At 40.4% G+C, this 14,514-nt stretch overlaps 1 protein-coding gene across 1 annotated transcript in view; it reads right to left on the bottom strand.

Moving 5' to 3' along the window:
- IFITM10 (interferon induced transmembrane protein 10) overlaps positions 1 to 14,062 on the bottom strand; it is a gene marked incomplete at both ends in the record, with an annotated part of 28,402 nt that extends 14,340 nt beyond the window's left edge. Inside the window, 2 exons of the mRNA XM_081330647.1 lie at positions 12,714 to 13,146; positions 13,977 to 14,062. Coding sequence (XP_081186773.1) covers positions 12,714 to 13,146; positions 13,977 to 14,062 — 519 coding nt within the window. The remainder of the gene's footprint in view (positions 1 to 12,713; positions 13,147 to 13,976) is intronic.
- Between the last annotated feature and the right edge of the window lie 452 nt (positions 14,063 to 14,514).

Raw genomic sequence — 14,514 nt, 5'->3', positions numbered from 1 at the left:
AATGAGATTTTGTTTAGAAATCAGGAAAATGTGGATGAATGTAAAAAACAGATGAAGGATTTTTTTGAAATTAATATGTATAAGGGTACTTCTATTGAAATGGTCTGGGATGCTAGTAAAGCTTATATGAGAGGTGTGTTAATATATTTGAATAATAAACATAGACGTAGTTTGGAATTTAGTTCTTACACAAGAACAAAAGGAAGAGATGAATCAATTGAAAACTGAGGAAGAAATTTTTTCAGCAATTAAACAATTGAAAGTGGGCAAGGTGTCAGGGATGGATGGGTTGACTGCTGGGTATTATAAAAAATTACAGTTAGAGATGGTAAAGCCATTAAGGGAATTGTTTCAGACAATTCAAATGGGAGGAGGGGTGCCTCCGTCTTGGAAAACTGCTTTTATTTCTTTGATATCGAAGGAAGATCAGGATGTCACTCAAGCAAAAAATTATAGACCAATATCACTTTTGAACACGGACTACAAGATATTTGCTAAGGTTTTAGTTAACAGATTAATATGGGACTAAAAAGTTTCATTTAGCATTTGAATAAGTACTGATGTGATATTTATATTCCTTGTAGTCATTTTATAAGAGTTAAAGTGCGATAGATTTAATAGTTTATTGTTGTTTGCATATGGTAGATTATGATTGTTTCTACTTTTATACCTTGTATTTAGCTCTGGGAAGTCGGGGAGGGGGGAGGGGGAGGGAGGGAGGTGGTGGGGAGGGTTGGGAAGAGGGGAGGGGGTTGGGAGGGGTTTTGTTTTGTTTTTCTTATAAATAAAATGTACTGTAAAACTTTTTAATTAAAAAAAAGGTAGACCAGTTTGAGAAACCAATGCCATGTAGATCAGGACTGCTTTTATTGTAGCAGTTACAGATGCACCTCTTTGGTGTCACCTGGTGGTTGATAGATTAATCAGGTACCTATGAGCATCCTTCAGGTCCACTTCTTTCTTACATACTGTACTAAAGACCCTTTCTTGAACTCTGGCTCCGAGAACACTTGTGCAGCAGCTGTATGTCGGCTGCACAAATCCAGGTGCCTGCTACCTTGCAGTTAAGGGAAACGAGCTCTTGGCTGCTATGAAGTTGTCAGTAAGTCAACAGCTTTTGGTAAAAAAAAAAAAGATCAGAAAAGAATAGATTGGCTTAAACCTTACAATAATCACCCGGTATGCAGAAAGTATGGCAATTGATGTTTCCCAAGGATGGGGATGGTTCAAGTGTCACCCAGGGAACATGTCAATCGTTGACCTTACATTGTTGCATGGAAGAACTATATGGACATCAGCACAGCATGTTAAAGGCAAACTGTGGGAGCAGCATGATTTACGCCGACATGACTTCTTCCCACCTCTTAGATGGGAGGGAACCACTGCAGAGATAAGTGTGGATGAGTCTACAGATCTACTGTTCACAGATCTGAAGATACATTTTAAGTAATTATTCATTACTTATGCCCAAGAAGGCGGCAGTAGTTCTTTCATGGCTCTCATTTGGAAAGGATTTTGGTTAGTAGCCTGAGGCACTACGTGCTCTTTTTAATTTCTCTCTGGTCGGTCTGACTGGTGTGAATGGTTCCTTCTCCCCGTCTCTAATGATGGCATTAGAGACAGACTCTTTATCAGTTTCTCTTCTTAACTCCTGATCTCAGGAGGTTACTGAAATTATAGTGCTTTGCAATTATGAACACGATCCCTGCCCCACCTGTCTATATTTACTTTGCTAACTGCAAGGCAAGCTTGATGTTTCTTAATTTCTATAAATCTTTCTTGTTCAAAGAAAAATGATAAAATCAGGGCTTTTTTTCTCATAGAACGCTCAGAACGGAGTTCCGGCACCTTTTTTGGATGGAACCTTGTGGGTAGGCAAGGTGGGTCGTATGACATGTGTGAGTTCCGGCACCTTTTTCTTTTACAAAAAAAGCACTGGATAAAATTATGAGAACTTGCCAACTGGATTTCTTCATTAAGAACTTGCTGCCAGTTGGCCAACCACCTGTGAATGCAAGAGCTAAAAACTCTTTTATTTCTCAGAGTGCAAGCTGGAACGTCAACATTCACTAAAACTGTAATTAGAAGTACCCCCCCTGATTAAGAAATAATCCCATTGGACTAAGTAAGCAGCAGGCTTGGCTTACTCTGCATGTTCCCATTTGCACTGGGTGTCCTAAGCTACAATTTCAAGAGACCTAAAAATCTGGGTTTATATGTTTTGCTTCCTACCTGTAAAAGAATGTAATAGCTGGTTCATATATAGATATTTATTACTAAGTGACTGAATGAAGAAATGACATACGACAAAAGCCACAAAAGAAAAAAGAGAGAAAATGGTCTCTTAGGCATATTGCCTATAAATGGAGACAGTTCAGGCATTCAGATGTAAACAATTGATAGGATGAAGCTTGAATTCATATTTATATTTAATACAAAACACAAACACAATTACAGGAGTCAATAAGTATCAACAGGGAAGAGGAATTTTTAAGATATAATCCCGAAGAAAATTATTCTTTAAAGCTGCTAACTACCCTGAAAAGGAATCCTTCATTGGCACAATTTAGAGTGGAATTTTACACACAAACATTTCCTATGTTTGTAGGAATGGGGTCTTTAATAAGGACTGGACTATCAAGAATTTGCAGCATGGGATTCTAGAAGTTCTCTAGAATGTAGCAATGAACAGATTCTAAACACACATAGAGCCTTAGATTTGAAATATAGGATTAGCAGCAATCCCAAATGAAGAACGGTATCACTTTGAGCACAGTACAAGACGATCCACAGATCATACTGAGGTTACTTCTTTTTATACCAGGATTCTATGTCAGTCTGAAAGCAGCCCCCAGAACCTCAAATTTCAGTGACGGCAGCAGTAGTAGACAATTGAGGTGATTTATCTCAAGCTAGGGACGTGGTGGCTCAGTGGGTTAGGACGCTGAGCTTGTCGATCAGAAGGTCGGCAGTTTGGTGGGTCGAATCCCGAGTGCCGCGTAACAGAGTGAGCGCCTGTTACTCGTCCCAGCTTCTGCCAACCTAGCAGTTCAAAAGCACGTAAAAATGCAAGTAGAAAAATAGGGACCGCTACGGTGGGAAGGTAACAGCGTTCTGTGCGCCTTTGGTGTCTAGTCATGCCGGCCACATGACCACGGAGATGTCCTCGGACAAGCGCTGGCTCTTTGGCTTTGAAACGGAGATGAGCACCGGCCCCTAGAGTCGGAAACGACTAGCATGCATGTATGGGGGAACCTTTACCTTTATCTCAAGCTCAATTGCAGTACAGCTGAAGTTGCTCACATGCTGCAATTCGTTTTGATTTTTGGAGAGAATATTTACCTTATTCTTCCTTCTGGTTACTGTGAATCACTTGATTTCTCATTGGTTAGATTCACTCTTAATGTTTAGTGAATACAAGTAAAATATGGCCAATCTATCTATAATGATCAAACGATAACTACTCAGGAACAAATCAGTTACTACCTGACATTGTAACTAGATTATTGCTACTGATATATAAATTTGACTTAAAATAACAATTTAAATAGTATGGCATTTTAAAAACTGGTTTATTAGATTTATTTACCACCTGTCTAGCCTTGCAGAGACTCTGGACAGCTTACAACATTAAAATTGTTGGTATTTGCCAAAAAGAAGCAGATCCTTTTAAGTCAATTTCTTACTGTCTAAACAGACATTTGCTAGGTTTTGAAGGGCATGACAAAAATGTCATCCTGTTAATCAAAGTTAATCAAGATATCCCTAGACCCACAATTGCATTTACAGAATGAATAAATATGCTTTTGCCACACCAATTCCACCTGCTGAGAAAACTGAAACTTTATTTGGTAAAAATAAATACGTTATCATCAATATATCCTTTCTCTCACTCATTAGGTATTATAGGCAATGATAGTATGCCCATTGTTGAGTTGTCCTAGATCAGTGGTGGGATTCAGCCAGTTCGCACCAGTTTGGCAGAACCGGTAGCTCTTTTTTTTGTTGCCCAGGACCAGGATGGACTTCTGGAAGTGGCATCCACACAGAGAACCAGTTGTTTACATATTTGAATCCCACCTCTGTCCTAGATGATTAGCTTGGAAGCCTCAACTAGAAAAGAACATACAGCAGAGGATCCAAAAGGAACAGCAAACACGATTAGGAGACTGGAGACTAAAACTTTATGAAAAATGGTTGCAGGAACTGGGCATAGTTAGTCTAGTGAAGAGAAGGATCAGGGGTGACATGATAGCAATGTTCCAATATTTGAGAGGCTGTCACAGAGAGGAGGGTCAACCTATTTTCCAAAGCATCTGAAGGCCAGACAAGGAACAATGAATGGAAACTGATCAATAAGAGATTCAACCTAGAAATAAGGAAAAATCTTCTGACAGTGAAAACAATCAATCAGTGGAACAGTTTGCCTTCAGGTGCTTCATCACTGGAAGTTTTCAAGAAGAGACTGGACAACCATGTCAGAAATGATATAATGCTAAAGCAGGGGGTTGGACTAGATGTCCTATAAGGTCCCTTCCAATTCGGTTATTCTATTATTCTATTGCATTTGCTTTCTTTGCTGTTTTCTATTGAATCCATCACACAGTTTAAAATATAGCCTTTGATCAATAAAATTCTTTCATATTTTCCAAGGAACCTAAATGAAAATGTACCATTGGCCTCTGCCCTGCCTTCAGGCTGCATTGTCTAAATTATTTCTCTATACTATTTAACAAATATATTTAAATGTGAGATACCACCTCTTTTTGCAACTTAGTCTGCATAACCCCAAGTAGTTTGAAAAAAAATGTATTTTTTCCCCCAAACTGATACTATCACCTCCTATGGCAGGGGTGTCAAACTGGCGGCCCAGGGGCTGGATGCGTCACTCGCAGGCCACGCCCACCTCGGCTCCGCAAAGGCAAAAAATCGTGATATGTCACGATATGTCATGTGATGCAATCAAGTTTGACACCCGTGTCCTAGTATAGGATACTTGTCACATGATTCTATTTCCTATGCTCCTGTCTCTATCTTGAAGATTTTTATGCCTTCAACCTTTGTCACACAGTTTCTTTCTGTATTTTTGAAAAGATGTTTGCATTTTTCCATTTCTCTCAGCTTTTCCTCTCCTATAAAATCAAAGCCTAAAGATAGAAGAACCCTAAAGGCTTTCTGCAGAAATTACTGATAAAAAAAAACTTCCAACTTTATGTCATGTAGAATATTGTAATAATGGATCTTAACAATCCATCATAGTGACAGCTATAAAGATGCAAAAGTTGTCTAGTCTAGCACATGTCCTCGCTAACGTTTCTTATATTGTGTTTAAATGCAAATAGCTATATTTCTCTGGTTTGGTGGATCTGACTTAATGACTCATTTATCTTTGCCAACTTGAGTAATTTTTTTTTCCACAGAGCTGTTATGATGGCAAAAGTTTTGGTCTCTATTTTTCTCAGGAAGAATCCTAACATTGTTTTCCCAATAGGTTTTACATCCAAATTATATTTAACTAAATTATATTTAAGTAAATCAAACTTGCAGGGTATCTTCTTCAACCTTTCTAGCTTTACCAAAATTGGAATAAAAACTACTTCATTCCTCTGCATCAAAATGTAACGGACCTTTGGACTTGCTTTTTTTCTCTCTTAAGTTTTTGCTCTAAATTTTCTTTAGGTTCGTAATTGTTATTATTAGAATGAAAAAGACTATTATTTTTTTTCTTTTTCAAAGTTCCATTTGAAGGTTTGCATCCCTTTCTGAGTTTTGAATGTCTTTTGGGGGGCTCCTTCTACATATATCCAAATCTGCCGTGTACCGAGTGCCGCGTAACAGAGTGAGCGCCTGTTACTCGTCCCAGCTTCTGCCCACCTAGCAGTTCGAAAGCACGTAAAAATGCAAGTAGAAAAATAGGGACCACTCCGGTGGGAAGGTAACAGCGTTCCGTGCGCCTTTGGCGTCTAGTCATGCCGGCCACATGACCACGGAGACGTCCTCGGACAAACGCTGGCTCTTCGGCTATGAAACGGAGATGAGCACCGGCCCCTAGAGTCAGAAACGACTAGCACGCATGTGCGGGGGAACCTTTACCTTTACCTTTACTGTTTTCTTTCAGCTTCATTTATAAGTGGTTTAAGCAGTGTTAATGCCATGCTTTCATTAAAACTAAATGGCTCCCCAAGCCTCCTGCTTCCAAAAAGTATTTATGTCCAGAGTTGGTTCTAAGGCTTAGACAACGTCTAAGGCATGATTTTAGGGGATGTCAAAATTGAAAAGACTTCCAAAATACACTATATGAGTATAAAATCTTATAATTCCTCATTCCTTTAGGACTTTTTCTTTGTATGCTTTTCAAAAGGGACTATCCATAAAGTTGGATGTGACAGATGACAACATTCGGGTCCTGATGTAATTAAAATCATTTACTGTGATTCATACTGTAAAAGTTGAAAATTTCTGAGAAAAATAAAATTTGCCCAGGGCTGAAAAGTCTAAGTATAATGCTCAAAGACTCAATGCAAAAAATAGAAGATACAAGTTGGCACTTTTTGAAATTCCTAAAAAAAAAGGGAAGATGTACCAAACCATAGCAGTGCCAAAATATGACTTTGCCACGTGTGTCAAAATGTTAAATGCTGCCCCTGTCTATGCATGTTTTGAACAAATAAGATGTGTCCCAAAACTGATGAGAAATGGTGTTCAGACCAGGATTTAATTTGTAGTAGAATTCTTCAGCCCTAGAACTTCGTTGCTATCCCTGATGAGTTTCAGAATACCTCAGTTTTTACAAACTTCTTTTCCTCTACTACCAGTATAAAAGAACTAGACTTTGTTAATAGCCACCTAGAGGCTTGGGGGAAAAAGCTTGCAGGACATATATGATGCCTCTCAGATACTTGTCTCCTCCATCATAACACATTAATGTTCAGTCTCCTTAAACATAAACATTTATTTTTCTATTTGCTTCATTTTTAGCAAACTTCTCCTCATAACAGGATTTTATTGATTTATTTTAAAAACTCTGATTTTCTATTTTACGCTGTCAAATATTCCATGTCTCCCCATTGTTACATTTCTGGTCAAACACCATTCATGGCAGAATCAGTTCCAGTTTGATGGGATCCTCAATTAAGGATTCTCTGATGGGTCTTGGTAGAAACTGCAATGGTAGATATGTGACTGGAAACAGCGTTCTCTGACAAACAGCATCGGTATGTTCGGAATGCCACATTAACTTCTACTTGCCTGCGATCTACCTTGTAGGAAGTCAACAGTGCTAATTCAGAGCCACACAGTATTGACAAGATGCTATTTTTTTTTAAAAAAAATAACAACTGAGGTCAAGGTACAGCATCTTCTACTCTTCTTACAAAAGAAATCCACTTAAAACCCCATCTTTCCATCCTTCTTTTCAATTCCCTCTCTCCCCAAAATGGCAACTTCTGGGTGAAAATAAGTGATGGCATTTTTATCTATAGGTTGGAAAGGAATTAAGGGAATGGCAGAATCAATCTCACCTTCTCCACATCACCTCACCTTTCTTCATGCAGCAGACGCTGCACATAAGAAAACCAAATATAAAATGGATATTGGTCCCGTTTTCAGTTGCAGTCATGCTGGTACTAATTTGTTGGTGTTCATTTGCTTATCCAGTGAAAGATAATGAAGAATTAAGAGATACTGTGAAGGGCAGGATTATAGGACGTAACTCTATGCCTTGAAAACAAATGACACTGATTACACAAAACATGGATCAAATGCTAGAATATCTTGGAACATGGATGAACACATTTAAGGCCTATGGAATCTATTTTGCCATTTCCAAGAACCTTATCACTGAAAGCCTGACGCAATAGTAACATAATCAGAACTAAGATATTCAGCATCTGGAAATTTGTTTTGATCTCACCACTGAATTCAAAAACCTGCACACCAAATACGTTTCTTGTTGCCCTCCTCTTGGGGTTCTTCATTTTAGTCACATATTTTTTGACAAGAGAGATTATTATTGTTGTTAAATAACAGGAAGCCAAATAGTATTGAACTATTGCAAATCCCACTATCAGTAAGTATTGAATTATCTTCTCCTGCTTAGATTCTTTTTTAATCTTACCCTCCTTTTGGGGTAAAATGATTGTTCAGGTGTCTATGCTGATAAGCTTTAGATTATAGCAAAATGTACTCTTGCTTTTCCATCATTCTAGGTCATTCAAAAATTCTGTAACTGAATAAGCTAGCCAATTCAACATAAACCCAGCTTTTATAAAGACACTGAACACAAATGCAATAGCTCTTCCCAGTCTCACCGTCCCTTTGCTAACAGTATTGTAATGCGAATGAAACTATTTTCACTCAGTGTTCTTACAAGCCCTTTGGGCAGAGACATTTGTCAGACTGTAACACTTCACTTTTACCAGTGAAGGCCTTCAGATTTCTTACCCTGGCAAAGATATTAGAAACAGCCACCAGTACAGTATGTTGCACAGACTTAGCAAAGGTCAGAAAGAGGAGCAGTCAATTAGCTTCCCTCTTGTCTACCGCAATGTCCTGGGGATGAACTGTTGATCACATGGATATATCCATTTTGTTTTCCTAGCAGTGGTACAGAAGTTGTTTGCTTTTCAGGGTGTTTCTAATAGTCACCCATCCATCTATGAACCAGATCCATGCCCATTTAAGTTTTCAAGCTCAGCCAGGGCTACCCAGATTCGTGGTACAACTTGGGATGGTACTTGAAAAAAGAAATAAACCTGATGTGGGTGGAGAAAAAGAAATGTATCCAACACCCTTAATACAGTTCCCTGTACTTTTATCCACTCAGTAAAGCCTCTGGTTCCATCCTTTTTTTAAAAAAATAATTTTTGCATGATAAGTTTTATAAATGCAGAGTATTTTACATTTGAATGTGCTTCAAAGGTTGTACAGTCCCTTTTTGCCCCCATTTCTCCTTCAACCAATAAGCTGGCTTAGAAACAGGAGAATAAAAAATAATTTATTAAGAACGCGGGCATGCTATAAGAAGAACATTTACCACCTGTGAGAGAAGAACTATAGGGCCTAAACCTCAGGTGAAAACTCTCCCTGTGTTAGGTGCCTAAGGCTATGTGTTTCCAGGGCTTTAGAAGGAGGCAAAAGTAAATAACATACAGGCAGTCCTAGGTTAAGAACACGACTTAAGCACAGCTTCTAGATATGATGGGCTGCCTATTACAAAAAATGATGGACAGCATTCTCTTTCCTGAAGCTGATGAAGCACTGAAGCCGTGCAATGCTTGTAGGAACCGCTGAAAACAAGCCGTATATTAAAAAGATGCAGTTTCAGCACTTTGTCAGCTCAAGGAAGGAGAATGCCATCTGCCATTTTTATTAATAGGCAGCCTGTCATATCTAGGAGCTGTGCTTAAGGTTATAAGTATGAGTTCCAATTTAAATACAAATTTGAGTTAAAGATTTAGGGGACAGAATTCATTCTTAACCCATGGACAGCGTTGTGTGCATTTGTAATTTGGCTCAGGACAATTATTACATGCCCTTAGATAATAGAGCGGTACTTTGTTTCCTACACTTCAGTTCACATGCAGCCATTAATCTGAGATCTCTTTGCTCTGAGACTGAACCTGGTTCAATTAGACCCTACTATATTCTCCAAAACACTAAACCAAGGCATGTGCATGAGCACAAAACTAATGAGGTCTGTAGAAATGTCCAGCATGAAACACAGGAATGTAACCTGAAATAGTTTGATAAGAAAACATGACCTGGAATCATGGTGGTTACGTGACTAAGAGTGATAACTTAACAGCCAAGACTGTGCACAGCCTAGAATTCTGGATTTGTACCGAAATTCAACTCTGTCCTCAATGCTCACAGACGCAAATTCGATACAGCAGATTATTCACAACTGTTCTCTATTGCTATAAGAAGAGCATTGCATTGATCCATTTATCCACAGAGGACTGCCACAAACCATACAAGGAACATGAGTTAGGGCATGGAATAATACAAAAACAGGAGCTGCAATATTACACTGGGAGCAAGGGACCTTATGATCAAAATAACTTTCCTTCATTTTTAAATGAAGTCTTAAACAGGATGCAAAGCCAGTTTTCAAAGGATGCTAGTGGTAAGCCATGTATCTTGGGGTTAGCTGCTAAAGGATGCTAAGCCTGTACAGCTGTTGGCTCAGCGCATTAAACACACTCAACCTCCGGAAATGTCTTTTCAAGAGACTATTGTAAAGCAGACTAATCACACATAATGCAACTGAGGAATGTAGGCCAATCATTGCGCGTCCCTCTACCTACCTCCACCCCAGCAAAAAAAATAAAAATAAAAAATTGAGGAGCATAGGAACCCCTTTAGTCTGAGTCACGTTTAGGGTAATCAGCTTGTACTGCTAAAGAGACAGTGCGCTAGCTTGGAAATGATCCCACTGCCCTCTTGCACAATTTACAGTTGCTGGACACAGGCAATTAATTGATCTGTTTCTGTGATGAAATAAATAAATCCTGTGTTACACTAAAATAGTATGCATACTGCCTGTGAAATATATTATATGTTCCTTTCTAAGGTCATTCTCAACTCCTCATTCCAGTTTATTAAAAAAAGAGTAAAAAGGGGGAAAAAGGTGTGCGGGGGGGGGGGAGGGGGGAAGAGAGCTACCATTCTGTGATCACTGACAGATGATCACAATTTGCTTTTTGGCTGCATTCAGCAGTGAAATTCCTGGAGTCCAGCTGTCTCATATTCCCCCTGCAGTTAGGAGAAATAATTACAGCAGGTTTGCTGTGTTTAGAGGGTTACGTTAGAAAATATTACACATGATAGAGAACCTCTGAGGACAGATTTCCCCCCCCCCCTTTAATGAAACCATTTCCAGTTTTGTAATGGCTAAATAAGCCAGACTTTTCATAACTATGTAACAGTCTGCAGGTTCTCTTTAAATGAACTGCCTGAGTGCAGGCTGTTGATTTCCCATTTTTAAACAAAACTATACCAGGTCTACTTTTCTGATCCATAACACATGCCATATCCATACCTCCTCCCTCTCCAATGGCTTCCATTATTCTAGTTAGGAATTTTGCAAGAAGGTTTCCGTTTCTGACCTTGTCTTTTATGAGTCCCAGGGGAATGATGCTCCCCTCTTCTTTGCCTGGGTGATAGGTGCAGAAACTGTGTCTTTCATCCCTTCCTATTCTTATTTTCCCAAGGAAGAAGGGAAAATATGGAGGGACCAGCCTGGTCTCATAAGAGGTTTAGAAGTCCTTCAAAAGGCAGGCTTAGAAGCTGACAAGTACAAATCTTTGCTCTTTTTCCTCAAAGGATCCTTTCCATCGGTTAGCCACTCAAATTCTAGGAATAAAAAGGTTTCTTCCTAAAGATCAGGATCCAGTGCCATGGGTTTATGATTGATTAATATAGGACTATCAGGTCTGTACTGCAGAACTCTGGATGACCACTAGACCATAGCAATGGGTTGGCGTTTTCTGAATTTGTCTGCTGCCATCTAACAGTCTTCCAGATGTTTTCAACACAAGGTGGCAACCTTAATCTTAAGCTCCTTTTGCCATTACAGCATTAAATACAAAACATTTGATTGGATGACCAAAATCAAAATGATAAGATTGGATGACTAGCAAAAATGAGTAGAACCTGCAACATTCCTGCCTTTTAAGATGAGAATTATTTTGTCTACATATATGCAGTGAAAGTTTGAAAGTACTGAAGAGGAGTAGAGGCAGAGCATGAATGTTTTACAAGCAGAAGATCTATGTTCTGTTCCTGAATTCTTGAGAGATGTCCTAGGCAGCGGCAAACCAGTTAAGATGAATCCATTACCAGTTAAGATGGGTTCATAATTATCTAATTATAATTCTCCAGTGCTTCATAAACAAGGAGTGTTAATGAGAATCCCTAGCCCTAAGGCAAAATTACTCTACTAATGTGGATTCTCTTGAAAACTATACTTTTGTTATGAAAATATTGATCTATTCTACATGTTTAGTATAAAGTATGCAAATTGATCAAAAGATTGCGATTAGAATATAAAAAAGGCTTCTGATAGTGGTGGCATGATGACAATGGCATGAAGAAACTGCATCCCACTAGGAGATATATTCTTAAATCCAACCCACCCAACTTGTTCTTACTATTATACCCAGTGCTTTTTTTGTAAAAGAAAAAGGTGCCGGAACTCACACATGTCATACAACCCGCCTTGCCTACCCTACAAGGTTCCATCCAAAAAAGGTGCCGGAACTCCGTTCTGAGCATTCTATGAGAAAAAAAGCCCTGATTATACCCCACCCATTGTAAAATTAATTCATCTTCCTGGTTAGTCATGAAACTGAAAGAGGTAATTAAATTGCAATGAGCAATTTAATTTCTTATTGCAGCCATTAGACAGTATATTATTTCCTCTGTGAGGATGACTCCAGGATATCTCCATCCCACCCCCCTCAAACAATCAATAACCAGCAGCACTCCTTTTCATAGTATTTTTGTATCACAGACCTGAATTCACAAATAAAATTTTCCTATTAGAGAATGTCCATCTTAATATACAAGATGGAACAGGATCAGTTCTCATTTCCAAACTGGAGTAAATCAGCAACAATCAGCTGAGTCTTGTTAAAAGAATATAGACTTAACTCCAACTATGGGCCTCAACCCATGATGTTTAATCATAAAGGACTGAGATTCATACTTACTTTCAGAGAATATGCCAAGGCAATGAAGCCCAAACAGCAGAAATTGAGGTATACAAAGTTGAAGATGGACCAGAGATAATAATCATTCACTTCAGTGGTGTCTGGATAGATTTCAATTACAGCAGTGGGATTAGTCATCGTTTTCTTCTCCACTGAGTGTTTGCATTGCCCCGGTGGTCTCAGGCTGTCCCCTTTGCAGCTCTTGTTCTCCATCAGGCACACAGCAGAAGAGGGAGCCAACACAGGGGTTCCTTGCTGTATGGGGGGTGTCTTGGAGATGCAGGCAAAGCACCCCTGCTGGGGTACATGAGGGGGTCTTCGAGTCCAGAAAGCCCCGTCAAGGGGACACGGAGGGCCCAAGGGGGGTTCCTGTGGTCTCTCCGTGATGGCAACCCCCAGTTTACACAAGTATATCCAAGGAAAGTATGTTCCCCTGAGAATGAGAGTGATGGAGAAAGTGGGGAGGGTCAGGAAGGGAAAAGATGTGAGTGATAAAAACAAAATACTGGGATGCAGGAAATCAGAAATAGAAAAGAGGCAGTGGAAAAGGCAAGAAACAGAAGGAAAAAGAAGTAAGAAAAAGAGGGATTTCCAAGCAAGGAGAAAGGAGAAAAGAGAGGATCCTGTTTAAACACATGTACCACAAAGGAGTATTCTCTAGCAGACAGAGCAGTCATTAATGTATGCAGCAGTGTAACAGTTCCTGGATTCCCTGCAGCTGGGTGTCCCAGCTCCGCAGTAGGCTTGGCTTGCCGTCCCCAGCTTCCCACACAAAACGGCCTCGGAGTTCATTAATTCCCTGGGAAAGGCTAGCTAGGAGCTTGACATTTCGTCACATGCCTTCCCATGCCCTCTCTTTCTCTCCCCCTCTGCTTGGTTGGCTTCCTGCTCCATTTCCCCCTGCTAAAGTCCTTTGCAGTCGTATCGGACAAAAACAACAGCAGTTCTCTCATCGGTCACTCCTGTATCATCATCATCATCATCATCATCATCATCATCATCATCATCATCATCATCCCCATCATCCCCATCTAGAAACTGGACAAGGGAAGAACACTTCCAAAGAGGAGAGTGTGGACTCCGGGTGAAAATGACACTCTCCCTGCCACGAGACTCTAGTATCTCACCCCCTACCCCGGCTCCAACCCTTCTCACCCACTCTGCCCATCTCTTCCGCGGGACTCTCCTGTCCCGCGTCGGCATCAGGATCGAAGCAGCCCGGCCGACTGGGGCAATGAAAGCCAAACCGTTCCTGGAACTGACTGCACAGCTGCGACAGAAAAACCCGGCCTCCCGAGGCGTATTTTCCCCTTGCTCGGTCTCTCTGCCCGTTTTGCTGAGCATTTCATCTCGGCTACCGTTTCTCTGCTTGACTTTCCCTTCCTCCCCCTCTTCACCTGTCAGCAGTTTTCCCCTTTTGGACGGCGTCGTCGCGCAGTTGGGGGTGGCGAGGAAGAAAGGAGGAAGAGGAGGAAGGAAAAAAAGAAGAAGCAGAAGCAGAGGCGGGGTGGTGGTGTTTAAGAGTGAAAGCAGCGCGCCTTCTTCTCTCTCGCCGGCTCCTCTCCTATCCCATCGGCTTCGCAATTACGAAACGGAGCCTGCCCGTAGACATACCGGCACCGGAGCCGTCCATCCGTAGAGCAGGGCGAGCGGATACTTACGGGAGGGAGGGAGGCGGGCAGTTGTGCTGCATCTCCAGCTCAACACTGCCACTGTCTCTTCTTTAGCATCTGGAGTTAGTGGAGGCGCGGAGGGAGGGAGGGAGGGAGGGAGGGAGGGGCGGGCGGGGAAAGAGGTCAAA

Source organism: Vipera berus, assembly GCF_964194415.1.
Source record: "Vipera berus genome assembly, chromosome: 1".
In the NCBI taxonomy this organism is placed as follows: Eukaryota; Metazoa; Chordata; class Lepidosauria; order Squamata; family Viperidae; genus Vipera; species Vipera berus.
Note: the sequence above shows the minus strand (reverse complement) of the source record. Positions and strands in the feature narration are given on the sequence as shown.